The sequence below is a fragment of the Pseudochaenichthys georgianus genome, chromosome 3 (assembly GCF_902827115.2).
Source record: "Pseudochaenichthys georgianus chromosome 3, fPseGeo1.2, whole genome shotgun sequence".
NCBI lineage: Eukaryota > Metazoa > Chordata > Actinopteri > Perciformes > Channichthyidae > Pseudochaenichthys > Pseudochaenichthys georgianus.
Genome location: NC_047505.1, coordinates 27,730,619 through 27,753,211, shown reverse-complemented (window position 1 = coordinate 27,753,211; position 22,593 = coordinate 27,730,619). Strand labels below are relative to the sequence as shown.

Here is a 22,593-nt window from a genome sequence, read left to right as displayed (position 1 = left end):
ATGGATTCCCTTTTTCTTTTTTGCACTCTCTTTATTTTGAAAGAATTTTTATTTTAAACCCTAAATACTTGCATTACAGTTTCTTCCTCATGCAATTTGTTGGACAAATGTAACAATAAGTTGCATAACATGATAATTCAAAAAAACCTATTCGAAATGTACAGTACACATAATGGTCCAAAAATACAAAAACCGAGCTATTTTAGAAAACTTTAATAATTTATAATTACTATTCATTATGATAATTATTTCCCCTGCAACACAGGATGTCAATTTTCAATCACAGTTCAAAAACTTGATCAGCAGGAGAGTAATCAAAGCTATCTGATGATTAAATAATCACAATCCTCAGGATAAGAAGGGGCAGCTTTGTTGCTAATGCAGGGACACACTGTGTGCAATCAAACAGATTATTAACATATCCAGCAACATTTCTATTTGATTTCAATACAAAAATAACATATATTATTATTATTCCATGCACGAGCAGGTTCATTGCCTTGTGGAACATGGAGCGGTGTTGGAGAGAGACACCACCGCCACCAGAGGCTCGGAGCGGGGGCCGGGCTGCCAGAACCCCGCCCTGGTGGCCTCGCTGCTGAAGAAAGGATCCAAGATGGGTACAAACCATAGACTGTATAATAAAACAATGTTTACCATAACTGCCCTACAGTTAATCTCACCCCATGAATGTTACAGTCAAAACAATGATCAAAAAGCAGCTAACTAGTACACGACAGTTAAACAGCTCCTATACCGGCACCACAGCCTATACAATGAGCATACAGTTAAATCCACCAAAGTCTGACTAAACTTGCCGCTAAGTGTTTTGTGGCACTTAATGTTATATAATTGATGAAGACTCACTTACAGGTATATATCTGTATATATTGAAATATTTTTACCTTTATATCACTTTACATTTGACTTCCATGCAGTATTTTGATGCTTTCTCCTCTGCAGCACCTACAGTTTTACATCCACCTCTCCAACTAATTTTCTCCTCTCTCTGTCTCCCTCCTCGGTCACGACCTTCACCAACCAACAGGCTACAAAACGGCTCCACATGATCGATCAGGTACATGACGTATGCAAGACATAAGTAAAAGAGACACGTTGACATAGATAATAGAAAGATAAATATGTGTACCTCTCCATCAGGTCACGCTACATGGGCTATGGCTTCCTCCAAACCAGACATCCTCCTCATCCTCCTGCAGAAGCTGATGGAGGAAGGGAACATGCTTTACAAGGTATTGTAGATTGTTGTAGACGGTGAGAATGTGGCACACTTTGCAGCATTTCTTTTTAATAGACTTCAAACAAGGTGTTTTTGTGGATTGGTTGTCAGAAGCTGTCTTCCCTTATCATCTGTTTCTTTCTCGCTGTCTTGCTGTGTGTTTCTCAGAAGGGACGTATGAAGGAGGCAGGCCAGCGTTATCAGTATGCCCTGAGGAAGCTACCTCGTGAGGGGCAAGGAGACGAGCTGAAAGGGCTCAAAGAGCTGCGGGTCTCCCTCTATCTAAACCTCTCCCGCTGCCGCAGGAAAACCAATGTAAGGCCCCTGCTGTAACAAACTGCTCATGCACTATTTAACACCGGCAGGTTTATTAGACGCTGAGGGAATGGCAGGAGGGCTGGCAAGGCAAGATAGATGGTTCCTTAAGATATATAATTTAGCCTTATAAACAGCAAAAGATAATGTCAGCAAGGGTTTAGCTCACAGTAAAAATACCTCTGCTTTTCAGATCTAATTTCAAGTCCCCTGGTAAACAAGATGTACGTGAAAGACCTGCAGGTGGTGACATAATGAGTAACCGTGTGCTGTTAGTGAAGAGATAGATGTGTGTGGCCTGCAGCCAAGTTTGGATCCCACCCCGGTGATGACAGACGTCCTAACAGACTGTATAAAGATGCCATGCTTAGGGTCACTGTGGCTGATGCATAATGGAGCAGATAATGTGATGTGATAAGGTCACCCTCCCTGGCCAAACAAGCGCACTCTCCTTCTCTGCGTCTCAACAGGGGTTCTTTTCAGTGGGTGTGCTAGCTGGCCGGCTAACTCCACGTATCACAACAGAATACATGCAGTAAGGGCCAGCAGAGAGACTACATGATACCGTCATTAAACATTCAGCAGCAATGTTCACAATCTCCCGTTCAAGGCAACCATTTTGACTTCACTCTCAAGGATAGAATCACAATGTGTACGTGTCATTAGTTCTGTTTCATTAAACGATATTCATATAATGAAGATGCAAACCCTAACACTATTTTTATTGGATTGGCCCTTAGAGCTTTTCTGTAAAACAAACACTTTAAAGTCTAACCACTGATTATCATGCAGTGAGTACGTTTGGGCTGCATCCACTACTAAGTGTACTCTTCTATCTGAAAACAGGATTTTGGGCTAGCAGAGGAGTTTGCCACAAAAGCCCTGGAACTCAAACCCCGGTCTTATGAAGCGTATTATGCCAGAGCACGTGCCAAGAGGAGTAGCAGGTACAAACACATTAAATATAAAGTAATTGAAAGTTAGCCATTCACTGGGATGCTACTCTCTGTGGCAGTGAACATGAAGTCTTTTTAAAGTTCCTTTGTTCCCTTTCCCTGTCCTACCCAGGCAGTTTGCTGCAGCGCTGGCAGACCTCCACGAAGCAGCACGACTCTCGCCGTCCAACCGGGAGATCAGGCGCCTGCTGGTCCGGGTAGAAGAGGAATGCAAACATCATCAGAAGGCGTGCAGCAACAACATGGCACAGGGTTACAACAGGGACCCTCACACCCACCACCATCAAACCCCAGAGGAAGAGGCAGACGTCTATTCGCAGGGAAGCCTTGAGAGGCAAGTCCCTGCGGAGCACACTGATACAGAGAGGGAGGAGGACAAGGACGACGAGGAGGAGGAAGCCAGCTTGCAGTGTGGAAAAAGTCCTGAGTTTTGGCTCCTGAATCCGTACGCTCCCAACAGGACCCTCCCTGGAGGCGTGGCCTTTGGTTTATCAGATCAGCCGCCATGTTTCCCTCAAGAGGAATATGTGCAGAACCAACTGTTTGTGGAGTTGCCCGAGCCCGTTTCTGCTCTGAACAGACAGAGCCAGGGCCTCAGCAGGACTCATCACCACTGCCACTCTCTCCAGACAGGGGTCCGGGTCGGGGGCCGGCCTCTCTCTCTGTGCGGCCCCTCCAGTCCACTGCCAGGCAGACATATGTCCGCTTCCCTGAGGCCGGCCCCCGTGCTCGGTATTGACATCGGCTATGGGTTAGCCAATGAACACCCGGGACACAGCCCCACTGAGCTCCATCACCCCATGTCTCCCAACAGCTCCTCCCCACCCGGGCCCCTCCATATGTACCAGCCCCGCTCCTCCAGCTTCTCCAGGGGCTCGGACAGACTGTCCACCCACTCTGTGGCTCTGGACGGCCTGGCTCTCGCCCTGGGGGCCGGTATGGAGGTCAGGAGGGATGGTGGGGGAGGAACAGCGGGCTCAAGGGGGTCCAGCTCCAGTCAGGCCTCCAGTGGGAACCTGTCAGACGGCGGCAGGCAGCAGGTGGTAGACGCCCCCTGCCCCCTCAAGAGTAGCGGGAGCTTCAAGACCAAACCTGAGCTGAAGCCCCGCCCCTTCATGGGAGTGATGGACAAATCAGTGCGAGTCCAGGGCCAGCAGACCTCTGGCCTGAGCCGACAGGGAGGAGGGATAGAGGGTCTCAGTATGTCAGTCATGGAGTTTCAAGGGTTGAGCAATGAGTTCAAACGCGCTTCTTTCCAGGAGCAGCAGAGCCGGGAGTTTGGGGAGCGGATCCTCCAGCGAGAGTCCAGAGTCAGCGCGTCCTCACAGCTCCGCTTCCCCGACGGGAGGCACAGACAGGCCAGCCTCACCAGAGACAACCCCGCTCTGCATATGGCGCCCATCAAACCCAAACGCTCATTTATAGAGTCCAACGTGTGAATTTACTTTATCAAAGCACAGGTTTTCAACAAACTTTGTCCCACATAAGGTAGCAAGGGAGCTAGCTGAGAAGCTAGCTGAGGAGCTAGCTGCTTCCCTGGTGAGCCTGTTTTGTAGAGTTATGTTGCTGAACTGCATTTACAATCTAGAACCAGTGTTCAACTCAGGCTACTACGCTTCTGCTTACATGTCTACAGCTACACTAGTAGAAAACCAGACATACCTTAAGTAGGGATTTAAAAAAAAAAGTAATATATTGTCTTAACTTTTCATTTATTATAACAAATATAGAAGTCAGAGAAAGCTTTTGTGCACGAATATATATAAAAAAAAAACCTCATGCTATTAGTTGCAGGATATGACCATTTCTATCGTCAAGTGTCTTTTAAAAAACATTTATATTTGTACGGTGTACACTATATTTGCAGATTATATATTTCCCTGTAAGTGGTTATCCGTCAGCATTACAGGCTTGAAAAGAAATTACTTTGTGTGCTTGAGATTCTTTTTCTTGGTACATTTGATAAGAGATGAGCTGTACGACTATAGTCACAATCTAATATTGAATTGATTGCTTCAATATTCACAGTATATGTAATTTATTTTTGCATAGCAGAGAACATATTCATAATAAGTGTTTATTGCTTTATTTGGACAAAGAGCGAGAGCGTTTACACAAGCAGTCAAGGAAACAGTCGAGGATAGAACATATTAAGACTGTGTACATTGCTGTATGTCCATAGTTGTCATATACCCTTTTCTGAGTCAGACTATGGATTACAGAATGTTACCACATTATCATTGTGGTATAATAAAATCTTAATGGAGGACTTCATTTCTACATCTACTTTTTTCACAGTGTAATCCAAATGCTCCCAGAGCTTCAGAGTGTGTATGGATAGACACAAATATAGAACAACCCAATTTATCTCAATTGGGTTGTTTTTTGCACAGGAAAGTAAATCATGACATACTTATCCAGTAGGGTTTGCAGGGTCCTGTGATGAAAATCTAAAAAAACATACGATATGTTATGTGTTACTGCAAAGAGACTGGAGTATTGGCAAGTATTGTTTTTGAAGGAGTTGGCGGATTTAGCCTTAGATGAAAGGCTAGTGAAAATCAAACCTGCAATAGCAGATTTTTTGGCCTCTAGGGGGCAGCAGAAAATACGTCATGAGCACAGCATTGACATATGATCACATTTAAAGTTAATATGAACTTGCTTATTCACACATACAGTGATTACAGAGCAACATTAGCATTTGTGTTTGTAGCCACCAGATGAATGTACGTCCAATATTCAGCTCTGTATTTGGTCTCTACCAACTCCTGCTTACTCTTCCAGTGTGTTTAGCAGCTAGGAGCTAAATCGTAGTAGTTTGGGGCTGATCGGTCTTCAGTGTTTCAGTGCTGAAAACAATACTATAAGAGTGTTGAGAGAGATCTAAAACAACAACGAGAGAGATCTAAAACAACAACGTTTCCAGCTAAAATGATCTATAAAGCTTTGCTATTATTGAACCTTGCATTCCTCAGGTGGCCAGAAGCAGTGCTACCCTGTGATTCTCATATTGCTCTGTACTAACTTTAGGTTTTATGGCAATTAAAACTAAATAAGCACAAAGAACATTTAGACCTGTTGATTTGATTCTGCTTCACAGTTAGCTTTATAATTTAATTCAAACAAAAAACTCTGACAGTATGTAGATGCCTTGAACAATGAATCTGATGCACCTGTTCCTGAAATGCCTTGGACTCCTGTCTACTGTGGGGAAGATATTTGGGGTACTGTGGGTCAGAGGTCTTTCAGATGCTAGCGGCTGGTCTGCCAGCGGCCGATAGCCATTTTCAGGGTGTGATTCGGGGTGAGCAGGGTGGTCAGGAGGGGGAGGTTGGTCATGGGGCTGGACCGGTTCTTAGTGTTGATCCAGCTTTCAATGGCCTCTCTTTCATACGAGTATCCATCTGTTGAGAAAAGTCCACACTAAAATTACACAAAGATCTGTTCAGACTGAAGAAACGGAACACGTTGGAGTCTAATGGACTGAATCCAATTTATATGCGTGTAATTATTTGTAAATTGTGTTAACGGGAAAAGGTCTCAGTCGTTTACCGGCAGCAATGACTGGTTCCCTCATCAGCTCTCTGGTGATGGGACACAGGAACTCATCAGGAATGCCTGAACACACGGAATCACTCTTCAGCTCCTCCACCTTCCTCTGGAGTTTACTGCGCAGGCCTACTGACTCTATATATACACACACACACACACACACACACACACACACACACACACACACACACACACACACACACACACACACACACACACACACACACACACACACACACACACACACACACACACACACACACACACACACACACACACACACACACACACACACACACACACACACACACACACACACACACACACACACACACACACACACACACACACACACACACACACACACACACACACAGAGAGAGAGAGAAAACAGACGATCAAGACTTTGTGTCCTCTCATTAACATAGAAATCACTGGAGTCTCCAGAAGAACAAGCTGAACTCACTAATATATACAATATATTCTATATCAGAGCATGTATTATTCCTGTGTTTAACACGTTTCACTCTTGGATGGCAAATGTGAGCGTGGGTGAGAGAGAACATGGTGGGAGTAGATCGTCTCCTGACTGTCTGTCCGTATCAAAGTTAAAATCTAAGCAAGCACTCGAATGCATTTTACTTCCGAATACTGTTGAGAAATTAGTAGCTTTTCTTTAAAAATTAATAACATGATTATGACAGTTGAACACTAAGCCCTCCCTGATTGCCCTATTGGTACACTGTGTTTCACTTTGTTACGGTTCTTCTTCAGGAGGAAACGAATGCATTGATTTGCAAAAATATAAATGTGTCTCCGTCTTAAACACGTTGCTACTCGATGCTGTTCTCCAAGTTCCCCAGCAGTCAGAGCACTGCAGCTGTTAAACTGAGGAGTGATTGACGGGCACTGTGGGATGGAAATGAAGGCATGGAAATAAAACACATTTGACAACTAAATGACGAGTACCGGCCTAACTGGTAGACTGACATCAAGAACATAAAACTTCGACTTGTGGTTGCAAATCTTGCAGGAGAAAGGAAGCTATTAGAATAGCTTTTAAAGGTCACAAAGATTCCTTCATGTCAGACACACTTGAAAATACCAAAGAAGTCCTACTGACACTAGGTTTAAACCCACTTTATGGAAAACACAGTTTTGGGTTATGTAACTGAAGAAGTGCTCCAGATTAAAGTCAGGACTGCTGAAGCCCCAGAGCTGAATACTTTTGCTGGGCAGCCTAATATTATGTAATCTTGCTGACTAAAACCCCGTCAACGTTCACTCAGTCCTCCACCCTTACTTTAATTTAATGAGCTGACTTTTATCCTGTAAATAGGTACAAAAATCCTAATCCAATCACGTCCATGTTCATGCTCACAGAAGAGCAGGCGTGTAATACCTTTAAGACTAAGGTTTATATTCTTACATTTGGACATAAGCGAGCTTTAGGACTGTGACAGCACGAGGGGCCGAGGCAGTATCGCTCCAGCTGTGTGTGAGGATCCCCCCAACCCCCCCCCCCCCTCACCTATGTGCAGCTCTGACGCCAGCGTTTCCTTGGTGAGACTGAGCAGCTCTGTCCCATCAATGTTGTTGGCCCTGAATCTGTCCACCAATCCCTCGAGGCCTTCCTCCACCAGCCACGCTGACACATCCCCCTCCGACCAATCGCTGACCAGCAGCCTGGATCGGCCCGCTGAGGTTCTCCCTGAGAAGTGAGTCAAAGGCAGACGCTCAGTCCTAGTGGGCTGTAGCATGCTTTGTAAAGTGGCCAAAATGTTCCGTGCAACACTATCCTGGCTGGAATCCTGCTGACTATTTATTGATTAGGGGGCTGGGTCTTGTGTAAAGATGAAAACAATTGTCTGGAGGTTTCATTGACACAAGATGAAACTAAAATGTGAAAAGGAGGTTGTACATTGCACACAGAATCGCACCTACCAGCAAACACATGACTATTCCATATTGTGAGCAAGTTATTTTAGTTTGTGTGCACATAATACACAAGTGTTGCCTCATTTAGTGACTTTTACAGATTCCAGGCGCCCAAGTGTGACGAAATATAAACACATATTTTCTTCCTTCTTACCTTCACTTGATGGCAAAGCAGACAGCTCTGAAACACAAACAGAAAGGAGTAAGTAACTGTCAACATGAGCAATGAAATGTAATCATTCAGCAAATGTGAGACTGAATAGTAGAATAGTAATTAGGAAAAAGAGAGCGCAACAACACCTGTGTCCTTCACCACACAAATTAAACCAATTTACCTCATGACTTCTCCAAAGCTAGAAACTCTGCTAAAGACTCAACTAGTCTGTAAATGTTGCATGGTAAAAGCAGCTCTCTCTCTTTCTTACAAGTGTCACGTGTAAAGGATAATAAATATTTAAAATAAAACATACCAGGCAACGACTTCCCGCCTTTCCAATGGTCACGATGTGCAGGAGAGGAGACACAAGAATAAGTTAAAAGACAAAACTAATGTATATAGATATTACTCTAATGGAGAGGTGTGTGTGTTCTTCCCACCTCGGTCACTGCACCCGTCCTCCAGCCTCCAGATGTTTACAGTCTTATCCATAGACCCTGTAGCAATGAGCGGTGAGGTCGGGGAGAAGCAGCATGCCGTCACCAGCCTGCAGCAGAGGACAGTCATCACCTGTAGGATGGTCTGAGCAATCAGGTGTAACTTCCTCTATTATAGTAAAGGCCGTCTATCAAATATGGAATATCAAATATCTTATTCCTTAGATTTCAATTAAAGACCAGTAATGGGAAACTTGTAGAAACAAAAAACACACGACACCTTTAAATGAAAGTTGCAAAAAGAAACTTTGAAAAGTGATTCTGTGAACATTAGACACTGAAGCAGTTCTACTCAGATGCCTGCCATTAGAGTCCCAATTCAGTGATGGCATACCAAAGGCTCCCCGTCAAATTAAACCTAAAAGTAAAAGATCTGAAGAAAATGTAAAAGACATTTCCAGCAGATTCAAGAAAGTCAAAGCAACGTTAATGAAGACAATCTCTCTGAAACCTTAGCGGGATTGCTCAGAAGTGTTCATTCACAAAAAGCTGGTTTACTTCAATCAATGCGATTTAAGAATTTAGAGAAAGGCATTCTTTGGCAATGTTTTATTAGCACTAAAGTGAAAGGAGTTTCCTGAATGCATTTTGTCAAATGATATGATGTGCCCATTCATCCACTTTCTCTCAACTTGCCTCATCTACTTCCACTTCCGTTAGTGATTTTGATCATTTGCCCCACTGAAAGGAAGAGAGCTTTCTGCCGTTCAATCACAGGTGGCTCACTGGACTTAAATAGCTTGTAAGTGTGATCATTCAGCCGTGGCTTATATGTACGGTATGTGCATGTGTGAGGGTAGTGAGAGACACAGGGACAGCAGGCTTACCTTTTGATACAAATGCTAAATGCATGTTTTGCGATCACACTGGGTCAATATCTAGTAGTGTTGTCTGTTCCTTCCCTAAAGGTGTGATCGAGTTGTAAATGAGAGGTCGAAAACTAAAATGTACCGCTTATGTTCATAAAACTGAACAATTTGATTATCTTACAGGTTATTATACTCCTCCAGTTATTTAAAAAACTAAATAATTCCAGGAATGCCTTGCAAAGCATCTTGCTGTGGATGTTCTTCTCCAGAGATTGTGTTTGTATGTAAACACAAGAGTAGGTTAGTACACTCGGACGTGTAAAATACATTTTTATATTCTATTATTAAGAGAATCCACAACATAATTGAACCACATTCATGTAAGTAAGTATTTACCTCTCGTGCTGGTTCAGTGTGTACAGCAACATTGCATTTCTCTGCAATCAGATCAAGTAAGTGTTATGCAAAAAAGAAATAAAACAGTTTGTTATAAATGGAGCATGCAAAAATTGGAGTATAAAATAAATCGATCTAAAAGGAGAGTTACTTACAGCATCATAGATTACAACAGTTTTGTCCACAGAGCTGAAAGAAAAGAGATACAAGTGTAACTATGTGAGCAGTATATAAAAGAATATGATAAACCTTTGCTACTGCATGTTCAGATCCACATTCACTCCATGAGGAATAAAGCAAACCACGTCGCCCCCCAGTGTTCCCTCTGTATACTGCACTCTTAAAGCCGATGCCGTTGGCCTACTTAAAGATCTAGGCACAAAATCAATATTTTACATCACTCCCTTGATCCTAAATGCATCAAGACATGGACAGTGATCTACACAAGATCAAGAGATTGAAGTGAAATATACATTTAGCGTATGGTTTACTATTACAACAGTTTGAAATATGTACATGTGTCTGTTTAAGTCCCATCAAATACATTTTGTGTATAATTTACACTTCTGCTGACAGTTTCTCAAAGTTACCAAAACATTTTTAGGCTTTATCTCAAATTCCCGGCCTCCATTGGTAGAAAATGTATTTGATACTTGCATCTCATCAGAGAGAATATTCTGTCAGATTTTTCCCACAGTTGTGTTATTATTTTGTGATAATGTCTGCTCTGGCAAAGAAAACAGGGGTGGGAGAAGTACTCAGATCTTATACTTAAGTAAAAGTAGAAGTACCAGTGTGTTGGAATACTCTGTTACAAGTAAAAGTCCTGCAATCAAAAGGTTACTCAAGTTAAAGTACACATTCTGCAGATTGACCCATTTCAGAATAATATATATTATATCTTTTGATTATAATTATTGATGTATTAATGTGTTTATCAAGCTGGTAAACTCATGCCATGGTGGAACTCATTTACTGCTGGGTAGCATGTGAATTTAATCCAGGTGTAACTAAAGTCATATTTAAATGTTGATTATATTGTGTATCATCTATTAATTATTCATTGATATCTGTAAAGTAACTTAAGGTACTTCACAAATGTAGTGGAGTAAAAGTACACTATTAACCTCTGGATTACAGTGGATTAGAAATACAAACATAACATAAAATGGAAATACTCAAGAAAATACAAGTACCTTAAAATGTTACTTAAGTACAGTTCTTGAGTAAATGTACTTCCCACCTCTGAAGACAGAACATATCAAAACAAAGAGCATAAGATTTTTGAAATGGAAAATCATTAATGTGTGGAAATATTAGAAATCACCAAAACGCTTCTGGAACATTCTTAAAGATCGTACCCAGACACCAGCAGCTGTCCGTCTGAGGAGAACGCACAGCAGAGGACTGGAGCTGATTGGCCCGTCAACGTGTGCAGGAGCTGCATCTTATAGCCTGCAAGAGAGGGGGGGGGGGGGGGTAACTGTAGTTACACACAACTGGGTCAGAAAACCCCCACCCAACTGACACCAAGCTCACCAGTAGGTAAGGGATCATGTGCAGCGAGGCGGTCATTATTGGAAAAATAATTGTTGTTTTCTGTGACTGTCCAAGTCTGCTCAGTTTATACCATGGCTCCAGAGCCACTATTTCAAGCATACTACGTCATCGAGTGGCGCCGAATCACTGTCTAAATGCCCAGCATACATGTGCTACCAAGCAAGCCTCCTCGACATTGAGAAACGGCCCGTGTTCCCTTAGTGTTTACTTCCTGTCTCCTTCTGTTGATTTATCTGACGTCCAGTGCTTTCTCTCTCTTGATCCTCCTTAGCAACGGTCATTATAGTGCTTAACAGTGGTCTATACTGCTGTCATATTGACTTCTGAAATGTCCGAATTTACCAATCAGAATCAAGTATTCGACTAAGCCATGTAATAAGCCATAGAGGTAGGAACGTTTTATACGAAGACTGTGTTCTGCTATTGGTCACAACAATTGTTAGCTCGGTAAACAGACCCCTCCCCACACACACACAATTATACAGTTGAGAAAGGAAACATTGGTCAGATATACAAATAAAATACAATAGGAGTGCAGAACATTTAGAAAATGTTATATGCTTAATTTCTGGTCATATAAAAGCACTTAATAGCATCAGAAACTTCTGAAAGAAGCTTGTACTGGCAGCTATCCAAATAATAATATGTCTGAAATACTGATGCTGGTATATTACGAAGCCGTTACACGAATAATTGTTATTTCTTCTGAGAGCTCTAATCTGAGGGGATTTTGTTGAACTGCACACATCTATATTTAGCCTCACACTCTTCTGTCTGACAAGGTAACAGTGAAATCTTGCCTTTATGGCGGCACTTGTTAACTATATACCTCGTTCGCAACACAGGAACATTGTTCATGGAAAACCAAGGTCAACTCTCTGAGCTGATAACGATTGGACGTTGTAATTATGACGATCATGTGAGCTAAAGAGATCCTCGTGGTGTGCAAAGATATGTAAAGGTTGTGAGGATGTGTCACTCTACCTCCACAGCCGGACTTGTTAACAGCCCAGATCTTCAGGTGACTGTCCTGCCCACAGGAAGCCAGACAAAACTGTACAGACTGACCACCTGGAAAGACAAAACAGACAATAAAAACAAATATTCAAAAATCACAGACTCAATTTTTCCCTAACAACGATCAGTCGGTTGATTTGATTCTTCCCTACAGTGAAATACGACTGGCTCATGAGAGACATAGTGAGGTTAGAATATATGTTAACAGATATGCATAATTAACTGTATGTACAGATTACCCTTATTCTTCTTAATAACAATTATATTTTCATTTTTGTAGTTATTCATATTCATTTAGTTTCTGGTAAAGTTCAATTTGAATTCAAAATGAAATGGTAATGTTTTGTTTAATGTGTCCTTTAATGTATCCTGAATTAGTTTCTTCAATAATCAGATAGGAGGAATTCTTGCTGGGTTAAGTTTATGCAAAAAATGAGTATTGACCAAAACTAAATTCCTGTGTAATTGTTATGAATCCGTTTCTTTCTCACCACTGAGGATGCTGGGAGCGAAGGTGCAGCAGGTGACCCCCAGGTCGTGGGCGTTTTTCTCTGCGTGGAGCTGGTTCATGTCCAGGTCCCACAGACGCAGGTCCCCGTAGGTGGAGCCCGTCATGAACAGCTGACTGCAGGGGCTGAAGCAGCAGGCCACCATCGTCGTGTCACTCACCGCTCCGCTCCTGCAGAACACAACCAACATCTGCATCAGCCGGGACATCTTTTAACGCCATTGTTCAAGTACAATCACGTATGGAACGGCATGCTGTTTGGAAAGCACACATATTATGTCATTCAACTGCAAACAGTGGTGTGAGGAGAGCCGTTTGCACTAAGGTTTCAGCTCCTATTGTCAAGAAGGAGGTGTACTATGCTGCATCTCCCGTATGAAAACATCTGCATTTACCAGACTGTCTTTATTATCACTAAATCTGATTTGTTTGAAAATGGCTGAAGACTTTTCTTTTTGCCGCTGCTTTTAATTGATATATTCATATCTCACACTGCACTGTAACTTGTATTCATGTACCTGTGTTATTCACGTTATATTATCTTTGCTTTTAAATGAGTGTTTTGAAATGCCCTTTTATAATATGTTTCTCCTGCACTATTTCTTAATGCTCTTAATGTCTTTCATTTTTGAAAAACACTTTGAATTGCTTTGTGTTGAAACTTGCCTTGTTTAAAATTAGTTTGTTTGATTTAGTTTGTTAAATGTCACACTCAGTGACCTAGAAGAATCAGAATCACTTCACACTTTTAAATAATAGTTTTTATTGACTTAGTGTAACAGCTTTACTAAAAATCTAAGATTGTAAATGAACCTTAGCAGCTGTTTGGAGGGGAAGTCCCACAGAGCCAAAGAGCCGTCCGATGCACCGGACACCAGGTGAGCAGAGTCAGGAGAGAGAGCGCAGATCCTCACAGGACTACGGCCGGGATGCTCCAGCACGGCCTCGATCTCTCCCGTGCTCATGGACCAGACCAATGTGGTGGCATCAGTGGAACATGAGGCGAGGAACTGTCCGCAGCTAGTGAAGCAGCAACAGTGCACGGTGTACCCATGTCCCGTCAGCGGGGAGAAGGGAAGCTCGGAGAAGTCGTGCGTGTTGTATACCCGGAGAGTTTTGTCCCCAGAACACGTGGCGAACAGTTTCCCAGAGAAGGCACACCAGTTGACATCGTCTCGGTGGTCTTCTAAAGTGCAAATCAGCGACGTCATTTGGAGAGCCGGTCCTGAAGTGCACAAAGAGAGAAGGAAAGACACATTGTATAATAAGGAAACACTGTAATCTTACGGAAGAGGATTAGAGCCACATGAAACAAATCAAATTCACATCCCCACTACTACCTCACTCTTCCATGTGGCCCTAATCCTCTCCCGTATAATCTTAATATTACATATCATTGGTAAATACATCTTTTTGGGTTTGGACTGTTGGTCAGACAAAACAAGACATCACCTTGCGCTTTCAGGAATTGTGAGCTGTGAGTCTCAACATTTGATCGTTTCCATTTCTAAAAGCTCTGCTAATGTGTGTTGAGTGTTTCACATGGCTCAGACCACGTCCCGGTGAAAGCATAGGACTAATAACTAAACATGTCAGATAAGTGCAGAGCTGTGCCCTCCACACAAGTGAGATTGGTTATCTGATGCTGATAGTAAGATAATACAAAAGCAAGTTAGAAGTGGTGGAAAAATTAAGATATTTACAGAGCAGACACACTGTGTAACTAAAGCAGCTAAAGGCAGGCATTGACTTCAGTAAAGTGTTATCCCTTCAATGTTGCAGGTTGCTCTTTAATAGATTGTATTTTATTTGATGATTATATTTCGTATGATTAAAAGCAACTAGTAAGATACATGTAGTGGAGTATAATATCCTCTGAAGTGTAGTGGAGTATAAATATAAAATAGCAAATGGAAACATTCTAGGCAAGGCAAGGCACGTTTATTTATATAGCACCTTTCAACACAAGGCAATTCAAAGTGCTTTACAAAAAACGAAAGACATTAAGAAAATGGCATTTAAAATCAGTCATTAAAAAGAAAAGATAATAAAATAAACATTAAAAGAAAAAATACATGGATACAAGTTACAGTGCAGTTTAAGATGTAAATAGTTCAATTAAAAGCAGCGACAAAAAGAAAAGTCTTCAGCCTGGATTTAAAAGTAGTCAGAGTTGCAGCGGATCTGCAGGTTTCTGGGAGTTTGTTCCAGATATTTGGAGCATAATAACTGAACGCTGCTTTTCCATGTTTAGTTCTGACTCTGGGGACAGAAAGCTGACCAGTCCCTGAAGACCTGAGAGATCTGGATGGTTCATAATTTAGCAGGAGGTCAGAAATGTATTTTGGGCCTAAACCATTCAAAGCTTTATAAACCAGCAGCAGTATTTTGAAATCTATTCTTTGACACACAGGAAGCCAGTGTAAAGACTTCAGAACTGGAGTGATGTGATCCACTTTCTTAGTGTTAGTGAGGACTCGAGCAGCGGCGTTCTGAATCAGCTGCAGCTTCCTAATAGATTTTTTAGTGAGACCTGTGAAGACACCATTGCAGGAGTCAAGTACCTGTATAAATGTCACATATGAACAGCACTTGCTTATTTTAAATGGCTCATTTAAGTTTCATTGCAGACAATAAACAGGCTGAATACCGTTTTTATAGATTTGTAAAGATGTGCTAAGAATAGAAACACCATCAGAAAGACAGCAGTGAAGCCTCAGGTGCTGAGTCTGCGGAGACTGTAGCTAAAGCTTTATGCTAGATTTATACCTAATGTTTTAAAAACATAGGCCATTATTCACAAGCGACACTTTCAAACTATGACAAGTAACAGTCCAACAAGCAAACTCAGGCCGTAAATAACATAACATGTTATGGTAGTGTTAGCTACGTCTACCTGCAGCCGTGAAGCTCCCTCCGTGTTGTCCGTTCAGCTGACTGATGTTTACTTCCGCATTGAACAGCTGACCATTACGTCAAGCTGGTTACGTCACCCACTGTCTCATGATGATGAGCTCTGAAATCAGGACTCAATAATGGGGGGAAGTGGTGTAACTAAAGTCTTATGTGTTGTTGATTATATTTCACATCATAAATACATATCTACAAAGTAACAAAAGGTATTAAATGAATGTAGTTGAGTAAAAGTACACGATTTACGTCTGAATTGTTGTGGAGTAACTCAAGTACTGCAATAACACAATTCAGACTTGTAATTTGTTTGAGTAATTCCATGTTCTGCTTCCTTATACTTATACTACAATTCAGATTGTACCTTTTACTCCACTTTAATTATCTGACGGCTATAACTACTGATTACTTTGCCATCATAATACGAATAGATCAAGATGAGATAAGAGGGGACATTACACTATGGGTATAACATATTATTATTATCAGACATGTCCTATTTTGTCCACTGCGTACTTTTGTATTTGTAACCTACAGTCATGTGATAGTCTACACATGTGACTTGGGAGGGAGCAGGGAGGTGTAAAGGACATTTACTCAACGCTTTTTCATTAAATCATTTTACTCTACTTCACTTTAACGGAACATTTGCACTTTTTATTCACACAGCTTTTTAAAGCTTTATGTAGTTTATATTTACTTCTCAGGTAAAGGCAGACAGAAAGCTACAGACAACACATATGCTTTATTGTTTTTTAATTATGATGCTTTGCCATAAATTAAACTATGATATTAAAAGAAATAATAAAGATATTATAAGCGCTATCTTGAACTACAAAATGAAAATGCTATGAAAATATTAGTGCATCAATGTGCATAAATGCATAAATGAGTTCTAATTTTAGAGAACAAAAATGATGTATCCACACACAACACTTAAAAGAAACAGTTCTGTAGAATGGAGTTAAATAAAACAAGTTGAAGTCATATACGTTGAAAAACATCCTTTTAATAGGTCCGTGCCACACACTAGTGAAAAATAAAGCTCCTACAAAAGAATGATACTTTTATTCCACAATATTTAAATAAAGTAACTTCAAGTACTCTTGACTTGCGTACAAAAAATCTAGCTGCCTCCATCAGGCCACAACACACAGCAAGGTTCAACACAGTGGTTACAAATGGCCGTAGGTCCTCTGTATTGTGGCAGATTACGAGGAAATGCATCATGGAAGCATAACTGAATGCTTGTGTTTCCTTTTTTTCTGCTATGGAGAGGAATGATTTCTGTATCGCTGTCCAACTCTGGAGGCCTTGTTGGATTGAAATCAAATAGAAAATAACATTGTCATAAGAATGAAAACTAAAACATCCCCTACATGCCCCTGTTGGAAGGGTAGGCACTACCAAGATTAAGGATACCACAGTGTTTGCAGAGGATATGTATATACTGTACAAACAATATTTATGATAATGTTTTCATCACGTTCACTAAAATAGAATGCTACAATCATTCTAAGGCATAAACAATATCTTAATATTCTTAAACAATTTTTACACATCGTTCCAAACAAGACATAATATTGACATTAATAAACAGTATATACACATGAATCACCTTTGTCTAACTGTTCCTCTGCTGTTCCTGTGAATAAATGCAGTTGTACAGTCTGAACAAATGAATACAGTCCTCTGTTGCTCCAAAGCACTGAACAGTGTAAACAGGGTTTTTTTTCTTGGCTTTGTTTGATATTTGGGAGAAAAATTAAAACACAAAGACACATTCCTTTTTTCAATTCGAAGCAGTTCAGCTGATTCTTCCTTTTCATAGAAAATGAAGTGGACCTTGATTCATAAATAATTATTACAAAATTAAATACATTCACTATAATACGATTAAATAACAAAAGACTATGTACAAGTAGTGGAAAGTATTCTAGCGCCGACATATCAGTGACAGTTGAGGATTAATTCAGTGCAGTGTTCTGAGACAGGGAATGGTATTGCACCACAACACCCCGTTTCTCTGGGACTCTTTGGGGCCCTGTTGTAATAAAATCCAGCACACCTCATAACATGACATTTAGTTTTTTCAAGGTGTCATCTCTCCTAAGCACACCATGGTTCCTTATTAAGAATTTGACTTGTTCTTCCATCCTGCAAAGCCACATTCTTCATCAGAAAATAAAAATAAAGTAAAACCTGGTGCTCCGAAATGAAGAGTTTAATGGGTTTATGAGGGGGGGGGTCTGAACAGACGTTTAGTTTGTTTGTTTCAGAAGCTCAGTCCATCGCTTCTCAAAGAACTTCCTCATGTTGTGACCAGCTCGACCAATTTCGGAATTGTCTTCATTGAATTTTTCGCAGTTATCGTAGACCAAGTTGACATCAATGATGAAAGTCTCCAAGTTTTGATACCTGAAATAAAGGGGAAAAGTTAGACATCACTGAGGTGTACACACATAGTATGACTAAGACATATTTTGTAAACAAATATTTCCATACTTTGAAATGATGTGCAAACGCCCTGAAGCTTTTCATAGGACAATAACAAATGGAGGTTGACTTACTGGCTGTTCACAAGCTTCTCACGTATGGTGGAGAAGTCCATGGGCTTCTTGATGACCTTCCTATAGCCAGGGACTGATTTCTGGCTGACGGGTGTGAGGAAAGGCCATGCGTCCTGATGCCGTTCCAACTCAGCAAGGAGCACCCTGTTGAGCACACAAACACACACGAATAAACACACATGAAGTTAAACACAGAAAACACTGCAGGTTTCTTCTTCCCTCAAAGCTGCTATTATCAATATCACTAACTATACAATACATGCTGCTTATGTAACTACACATTGTTATTCAGCTCTGCAGTACCCCTCAGCTCGTACATTAAGAGTCTTTCAGCTAATTGATTTGGTTTTATGGCGCCCGATTTATTGTTATCAAATTAAATGAAATCGTGTTAATTGTTTATTAATTAAGGGAAACATTTCACAGCTTAAGAGCCAGATATTTCCCAGAGGGGTTGGTATAGATTAAAAGCAGAGATTTATTTGATATTAATTAATTGGACATACTGTACAAATAACTCTTAATGACTACTGGACGTGTGGACCAAGATTTATTTAAAGGCAGTTTGAAGTTTTTATTTGCTGTAAGAGATTTAACAATGTTTGTGTTTATAAGCTCATACAAACCAAAACTAGGAGAACAAGACTAACTAGGCTCAAATCTTACTTTTTGCTGAAATGAACTTTGAACTTTTAATCTAGGCAAAAATAGCATAATTTGATTTTTTCAAAAACCGTATCTTCTTAGGGTTGAACCACAAAATACTAAAAAATAAAAAATACTTTTTTTTATGGATAAATAGAAAATACAATTTGTTACAGCCCAACAGTAGATGGCAGTGACTGTGTGTGTTTATAAGATGGCGTATTAAGAAGCAGAATTCAACAAAAAGACAAGTGTGAACAGGCCGTCAGCAAGTACCTGCACAGACCCAGGTCCCTGTTGTTGTCTCTGGCTGTCTTGGCTCTCTTCACAAACACAGGGCTTTCCTGATTGGCTGCTGGCGGAGCAGGTGAGCTCTCCTCTGTTTTCCTCTTCCTGCTGGTGTCTTTTGCTCCCTTCTTGGGCGTGTTGCTGGCGCTGGCCGGATTCTCCTCCGGTGCCTCCCCGCTACCCGCCTGCTTCCCGTTCTTCTTCCCCTCTCCACCTTTCTTACCGCCCCCCCCGCTGGATGTTACCGCTTTGCTTGGAGTTTTTTTGTTTTTGGGAACTGGACCACTTGCCTGCGTAAAGGAAACAATGCATTATCTGAGGTCTGGTACAACTAAAAGGGTTCGTAAAGTGTTGAGTTAAACCAATTTATCAAATGTATACTCCCCTTTGATAAAGTATCAGTTGAACTTGTCATATCTTACACCACCAATAGGATTTAGTTTGACCCTGAACACATCTATATAACACATTTTGTAATGCTTAAAATGATCTATTGTTTGATTTGAAGTATACAATAGAGAGGTGAGAGGACGTCCTCTCACTTCTCTATTGTATACTTCAAATCAAAGCATATACAGCCCAAGATCGATAGAGACTAATATCATTCTTTGACCAAGAAATTGTTGTTAAATACCAACATTGGATATTGCTGTATATTGTGTGGATAAAAGTATTACGATTTTAATAACAGGGGAAGGTGGGCATCAAAAGAACGACATGCTTAATAACTAGGATTTTCTCTAGACTCCAGTGAAGAAAGAAGACATTATGAATGGCTCTGATACCTTAGATATGCAGGACGGGCAGTACCAGTCTCCCTCTGGGATGGTGGTGATTTTAGGTTTGTGACAGTAAGTGTGGCAGCCTTTGTCACAGCCGTCACACAGCAGGAGCAGATCCTCGTTATCCCCCTTCCTGCAAATCTGGCAGTACTAACAAAGCAAAACAAAGGCATCCATTAAAAAAAAGCAACGAGAACAGTAGCTACTCTAGATGTGTGGTTTGAAAATATGCTGCTCACCACTTTCATAATGGACCTCTCCCAGGCTATGGACTTCTGCAGCTGCTGGATGCACATGGCCAGCTGTGCAGCGCTGCGCACTTCAGTCAGAGCCTTCCTCCAGACCTTCATGCCATGGGCCACCTCCTCCTCACCACTAAGAGGAGATAATGAGGAGTGATGAGACACCAGAATACTCACACAGTTAGGTGAATATGTCAACTGAAAGCAGTAAACAGTATCAGTAGAACCAGCCGCCAACAAGACAGCGGACCATAATAAAGGGCTCCAGCTGTGCAGAGAGAGGTGTGAGGATTTTGGGGTGAAGGGCGCTGAGAAGAGTTACACACCGAGTTTGTGATGTGAAGGGGAAGTGCATGCAGAAAGAGGGAACACCTGAGTATACTGTACTGAAGCACAACACCATGCAGATGACTGCAGAAATCAAAACAAGCGGGTAAACCAGTAAAAGATGCCTTTACAGTCAAATGAAGCTGAGTGGAGTCCCCCACCCCACTCAGGAAACTGCACAAGACCAAAGAAAGGAACAGAAATGCAACAAGCCACCACGAAAAATCTGCTGTGAAAGCAGCAAAGACCCGCACTGTTTGAGTAGTATGGGAAACATGAAGCACACAGAGAGGAAAGGGTTCTCAATGGGAGAGTGGGGAGCTTTGGTTGGAGATATGACCTACCCTTCCCTGTCAGCACTAGTGGATGGGGCGGGAGCAGGGACAGTGACCGTACCCACATTATCCAGCCTGATCTGAATGGTGGTACCTAAGGGGCTCCTCAGGTACCTTCTCTCGACGTTGCGCTCCAGATCAGCCAGACGGGTCACTGCTATGTCCAACGGGTTGTCCAGGTGACGCATCACCCTGCCCTTCTCCCCCCGCTCCTCTGGATGGTCTTTGGAGTCCTTGTCTCCCGCGTGCCCTGACGCCGCCGTGGACTTGGTGAGGGGCTTGTGCTCGTAATACACCAGGTCCTCCCGCTCAGATTGAGGCTCCGGAAATGTCCAGCCCTGGAAGATGAAGGCTTTTAGTCTCTGAACATGCTGCTCCCATGCTCTGTGTGGAGCGTTACCTCAAACAGTGAAGCTTTGTCATTTAATTTGATTAATTTGTGTTATCAATTGCATTTTGAACCAGGAAGTGATTGGGAGAGTCCTAAAACAGTATTACCAGAATCTATTTATTTGTTACTTCTGTGTGTATTATGTAGAGGGATCTATTAGTGAGATAGAATAGAATATAAATAACAATGCCACTCACATAGCGATTTCAACCCAAACCACAATATTCTCTTAAACCTCATCAAGTTGTTTCCTTTGTAGACAGAAGTTTATTTTGAAAATAAAAGGTGTGCACTTTACAAGGGGTGTTTCTTGGCAGTGAAGGGGAACCAACAAAAAACAAGAACATCTTAAGTAAGCTATTATACGTATGGGAGAACATGGCCTCACTCCACAGGTTAAAACATATGTCTTACACGCTAACAACATGTGTATGGTTGTGTGAGCGCCTTACCTTGACCTGCAGGCTGGCGGAGGTGACCTTCCTCTCCAGCTCCTCCACCTGCTGCAGCACGGCGATGTCCATCTCCATGGCCTGCTCCTCCACACACCAGCCTCGCACAGACTCCACGCTCACCTGGCTCTCCTCCAGCTCATGCAGCTCGATCATGGCCACTAGATGGACGACATGAGAGATATCATCCATGAATACACACACACACAAACACACTTAACGATGCAGGTAAACACGCAAGCAATGTAGAAAGATGGCTCATAAATAATGCAGTGTTTGCGGTGTATTCAGGGGTCGCAGAGGGCACTCTATCGCTACAAAACTCTATATATCTTCTTAATGTATGCTGTGATTAGTAGCTTTCTAGAAGTGTTTTAGGCACTTACCGTCTCTGTGTTTGGTGCAGACCTGGGGGACGATCTCGGTGTATTTCTGCATTTGCCTCAGGAGGCCCTTCTCCCTCATGCCTCGGCTGTGGAGAGCTGCGACTAAAGCCCTCAGCTGGTAGATGTCAGACACCCGCCACCACCCTGTCAGCAGCTCTGAAACAACGAGCACAAACAGCTAGTTACACCACAGGACACTGAACATACATCACTGTTAAAAGGGGCTTCACTCCGCTATGTTATACCCAAATGAAATTGCGTACAGCAGAGCAGAACGTTCCCTAATCCAATCATCTCGGATTATTCAGGAAGTGCAT

The 22,593-nt window shown here is 41.8% G+C and overlaps 3 protein-coding genes across 3 annotated transcripts in view; 1 reads left to right on the top strand and 2 right to left on the bottom strand.

Moving 5' to 3' along the window:
• LOC117465603 (protein TANC1-like) overlaps positions 1-4,780 on the top strand; it is a 37,052-nt gene extending 32,272 nt beyond the window's left edge. The window contains exons 24-29 of the mRNA XM_034108521.2: positions 491-620; positions 1,049-1,078; positions 1,162-1,253; positions 1,409-1,555; positions 2,402-2,502; positions 2,624-4,780. Of these exons, the coding sequence (XP_033964412.1) occupies positions 491-620; positions 1,049-1,078; positions 1,162-1,253; positions 1,409-1,555; positions 2,402-2,502; positions 2,624-3,950 (1,827 nt within the window). The 3' untranslated portion in view covers positions 3,951-4,780. The remainder of the gene's footprint in view (positions 1-490; positions 621-1,048; positions 1,079-1,161; positions 1,254-1,408; positions 1,556-2,401; positions 2,503-2,623) is intronic.
• On the bottom strand, positions 4,575-15,906 carry wdsub1 (WD repeat, sterile alpha motif and U-box domain containing 1). Its single transcript, XM_034108535.1, has 13 exons — positions 15,845-15,906; positions 13,762-14,173; positions 12,932-13,119; positions 12,408-12,494; positions 11,225-11,318; positions 10,019-10,052; positions 9,864-9,904; positions 8,602-8,708; positions 8,475-8,492; positions 8,159-8,185; positions 7,598-7,777; positions 6,067-6,201; positions 4,575-5,918 (listed from the first exon to the last, which is right to left on the bottom strand). The coding sequence occupies exons 2-13, from the start codon at positions 14,157-14,159 to the stop codon at positions 5,767-5,769; spliced, it is 1,461 nt and encodes a 486-aa protein (XP_033964426.1). The 5' UTR covers positions 14,160-14,173; positions 15,845-15,906; the 3' UTR covers positions 4,575-5,766.
• Positions 15,907-16,847: 941 nt separating this feature from the next.
• Positions 16,848-22,593, bottom strand: part of LOC117465599 (bromodomain adjacent to zinc finger domain protein 2B-like) — a 64,698-nt gene continuing 58,952 nt past the window's right edge. The window contains 8 exon segments of the mRNA XM_034108507.2: positions 16,848-18,276; positions 18,429-18,572; positions 19,350-19,651; positions 20,147-20,293; positions 20,383-20,518; positions 21,057-21,385; positions 21,891-22,051; positions 22,277-22,432. Coding sequence (XP_033964398.1) covers positions 18,120-18,276; positions 18,429-18,572; positions 19,350-19,651; positions 20,147-20,293; positions 20,383-20,518; positions 21,057-21,385; positions 21,891-22,051; positions 22,277-22,432 — 1,532 coding nt within the window. The 3' untranslated portion in view covers positions 16,848-18,119.